The sequence below is a fragment of the Aplysia californica genome, unplaced genomic scaffold (assembly GCF_000002075.1).
Source record: "Aplysia californica isolate F4 #8 unplaced genomic scaffold, AplCal3.0 scaffold01069, whole genome shotgun sequence".
NCBI classification, from domain to species: domain Eukaryota; kingdom Metazoa; phylum Mollusca; class Gastropoda; order Aplysiida; family Aplysiidae; genus Aplysia; species Aplysia californica.
The window spans coordinates 17,336-21,303 of record NW_004798339.1 but is presented as its reverse complement, the minus strand read 5'-3'; the positions used below and the strand labels follow the sequence as shown (position 1 = coordinate 21,303).

At 38.9% G+C, this 3,968-nt stretch overlaps 1 protein-coding gene across 2 annotated transcripts in view; it reads left to right on the top strand.

Moving 5' to 3' along the window:
• Window positions 1-1,345, top strand: part of LOC101853272 (prostacyclin synthase) — a 21,858-nt gene extending 20,513 nt beyond the window's left edge. For both annotated transcript variants that reach the window (XM_005111514.3, XM_005111513.3), the window contains exon 6: window positions 255-1,345. In XM_005111514.3, coding sequence (XP_005111571.1) covers window positions 255-602 — 348 coding nt within the window. In that variant the 3' untranslated portion in view covers window positions 603-1,345. The remainder of the gene's footprint in view (window positions 1-254) is intronic.
• The last annotated feature ends 2,623 nt before the right edge of the window (window positions 1,346-3,968 follow it).

The following is a 3,968-nucleotide window of genomic DNA, read 5'->3' as shown; positions in this document are numbered from 1 at the left end:
GGGGGGGGTTCTGAACCAAAATTTTATCGTCTTGGCAAAAACGCTGAGAAAGCTTTGTGTTACTTATGAGCCTTCTCGTTCTTGTCCTAACATTATAATCCCCTAGATGAATGAGTAAACTGGGCAATTTTGTCAACTGCAGTAACACCATTATTTGATTAATCCATTTTCATTAATTAAAATATTGTTCAATCATCTTTTTGTCTTGTGACCACATATTGATAATAATATTTCAATCCGCTTCATCTCTACAGGAGTTCAAATACGACCGTTTCATTGGCGCCGAGTTCTTCAAGAACGGCCAGAAGATCAAACACCCCCTGATCGCCTTCGGCTCCCGCTGCCCCGGACAAAAGCTGTCCATGCTCCAGATCAAATGGTTCATCATCAACTTCGTCAACTCCTTCAAGTTCGAGCTAGAGGAGGGCGAGAAGACGGTGCCCAACACCAGCATGTACGGCCACGAGATCCTGCCGCCCACCAACGACGTGAGGTGCCGGTTCAAGGAGAGGGAGGGAGCCTGCGAGCTCAAGTTTGTCAATAACTACGGCCAGAGCGAGGGCCGGGGTCTCCACGGTATATCCTCGGGCAATTTGTTGTGAGTGCCAACATGTTTACGCGGTTTTGTTGTGTTTTAGAACTTTTGTGTATTTAGATTACAGCATTTATTTATTGATTGATTTGTGAAAGGGGTTTCTGTTCTGTTCTTTGAGTTGTTGTACTCGTTATCGTTACTGTTCGTTTGATTGTTTATTCTGTTTATTTGTTTGACAAAGAAGAGATCGCTTTTTCTCTTTGTGAACGAGTACGACAGGCGAGGAAGTCGTATAGACAGAAGTTGGAGAAACGTTTTAGCAAAAAATTTTACAATTGTTTACGACATTATTTTCTGTTTTGTTTGCCACTATTTATTTTTCATATCTGGAGCTGATGAACTGTGATGAATTTAATGTTTCAATTGTTAATTCTTAATCAGATTTAATCAGATTTAGACTCTTTTCACGCAGAAAAAGCTAAGTCTTGATTTGTCTTTTTGCCATGGATGTTGAAAAATTGTGTTGGTGAAGAGGTCCACTACGGTGTGTCTGGGCAACCGTTGAGAAGGGAAAGTCATGGTCAACGTCACCCTGTCTGACCTGCTCTGACGTCACACTTTCTGACCTACTCTGACGTCACACTGTCTGACCTGCTCTGACGTCACACTTTCTGACCTACTCTGACGTCACACTGTCTGACCTGCCCCGAGCAGACCAGAACAGGACGTTGTCTTCACTTGTTGTTACCTTAGTTAGTGAATTCGCTGTACCATTGTCTGATCTTTATGGCTGACATATTATTAACAAAATGTGTATGTGTACAAAGTTCCTTTATTTATTTATTTAATTTGTACAGAACATGATTTCATTCGCCCTGTTTATTATTATTATCATTATTAGATGATTATTATTAGGAATATTTTTATTATAAATAATATTATTTTATCATCATCATCATCATCATCATCATCATCATCATCATCATCATCATCATCATCATCATCATCATCATCATCATCATCATCGATATTTTTATTCTCATTTATATGATCACCTTCAACGCAAAGTCCCATCCTATATTAAGATGTCCAGTTTCATCAAAGCTCTCCCATGTTAGATGCACGCGTGCATGTTGTGTTGTGGGAACAGAGACCGGTAGAAGAAGAATATGTCGAAGATTGTAATTGTGCTCATGAACATTTCCTTTGTCTGTGACACGCCTCACCCTCACACTGCCTGAGACTCTCTGTTCAATATAGGCCGAACATGTGTGGCGACATGGAAACCATTTTAGCATCTTGTCTTGGCATGAAGTCAAAGATTGCCTTGATTGGTGATTATTTATGCGTACGCTTTCTTTACCCTAGAGGAGACATTGGTCTATCGGATAATGATATGCCAAGACTTTACCATAGCACGATTTTTAAAGTTTTTTTTTATTTTTTATTTTTTAAAGCAGAAATAGTAGGCAGATAATATGCCAAGATACCAGTGAGTTCAATTTATATTCTGCTTTGTCTCTGGCGGCTCCGCCTATCTCTTCTCATACCAACTGAGATAACCCAGTTCCATGAATTGGTCTGGTTTTTTAAAAAGCTTAAGGCTGGGAAGAAAAGAAGAGGTGGTGGGGTGGGGTGGGGCGAGCGATTGGTTCGTGTCTCAAAAGTATGCCGGCTAGAAGCTGAAGAGTGTTGCAGATAAATGCTTTGTATGTGCTGTTGTCCAGATGAAAATCTCAGATGTTCGAAACTACGGGTAAACAATACAACACATCACTGGAATGACTGACGCTTTGGAGAGGTTGTGTGGAGTGTGGTTGTCTTTGGTGGGCTCACGAGCTTGTGTGCTTGCTCGTGTGTGTGCGTGTGTGTGAGTGCATGTGTGTGCATGTGTGTGTGTGTGTGTGTGTGTGTGTGTGTGTTGGTTTCTTTGTGTATGCATGTGTGTATGGGTGTGGGTGTCTGCGTGTGTGTGCGTGCGTGTGTGTGTGCATGCGTGTGTATGCCTTTCCGGGTAGAAAGTTCTCATGTCGTGTGTTTATTCAGTTCAAAAAGAATGTTCCTGTTCTGACCTTTGCGTACATTTGTGTAAATGCTTACAAGATTATGACAGGAAGCATAGTAAGAGAGGGAGAGAGAGAGAGAATGTGCTTATAGATGTGATGTGAACATTGTTTATTTTTACCTGATTTCCCTTTTGGTTAGACCTATTTAATAAATTGTTGCATTGTTTATAATTTTCCATTGTGTATGCATGTAAATTGGGACGATGCGCTTTTCTGTTTTGGACATATCATCCATTACTTTTTGCTTGGCTCTTTGGTGGCCCATATGACCGCAGTCTAAAGTAAACGAAAAGCTAAGAAAACAGCTGATTTGTTGAAAGTAACCATAAGAGATTCTCCATTGTTTGTAGTATAGTCGGACAAAGCTCGGGGAGCCGCGACTTGAGTTATGTTGTAATTATCCTATAACACTATATCACTATTACAAGAACTCGGTTGTTCTAAGAATAAAGATGTCTCAGAACAGCTACGATAATGAAACTGTAACCAAAACAACAGGCATTACGATATTACGTCAGTTAATAAATAGAATGCCTTTCTACCAGTATTCTTATAAGTGCAACATTAGCAACATAATTAGTCAGGATGAAGAATCATATTATTGATCACACAGTAAATCAAAACACAACTAAATGTGACTCGCTGATACAGCACGCCAGACCCCTATGTGTCATAAATCAAAGACATACGGAGATGCCCTTAAGTTTTCAAAGTCAAAAACATAAGGACAGTCCCTTAAGTGTCAAATGTCCAAAACGTGCAAGCAGTAAATCTTGTACGCACGGACACATCCATAAGTATAATAAATGATATGTTTACTCCTGTTCTTACCCAAACTGTAAGACAGGGAAATCACAATTCGGCTACCTGAAATTAGAGGGGTTTTTTTAAAAAAATCCCCACACCCCTTCAGAATACAGATAAGAAACTGATTATTATCTGCACAAAGTTTGCAAAGCCAAAGACGTCATCACTTTCCAATCTGGCAAACGCCGAAGAGTTTTGTTATGTTTGTTGAAGGAATTGGCACAATTGAAAACTGTGTGTGACCAAGAATCTCCTTTTATTTTGATCATTATTAATACGTTTATTTCTTGCCCAGCAACCTTCTTATTAATCATGTATTAAGCTGTCGTGAACGGTACGCAGATTGCGGAAACTTGGTTTCAAGCTGATAATATTATAATTATTATTATCATTCATGACGTTTACGGATTTCCATACTTTGCTTTTGCTCTTCTTATGAAGAACCATAGTCAGTGCAAACACTTCTGTTTGTGAAAGATATGAAATGCACAATTTTGTGGACCTATTATTATTATTATTATTATTATTATTATTATTATTATTATTATTATTATTATTAT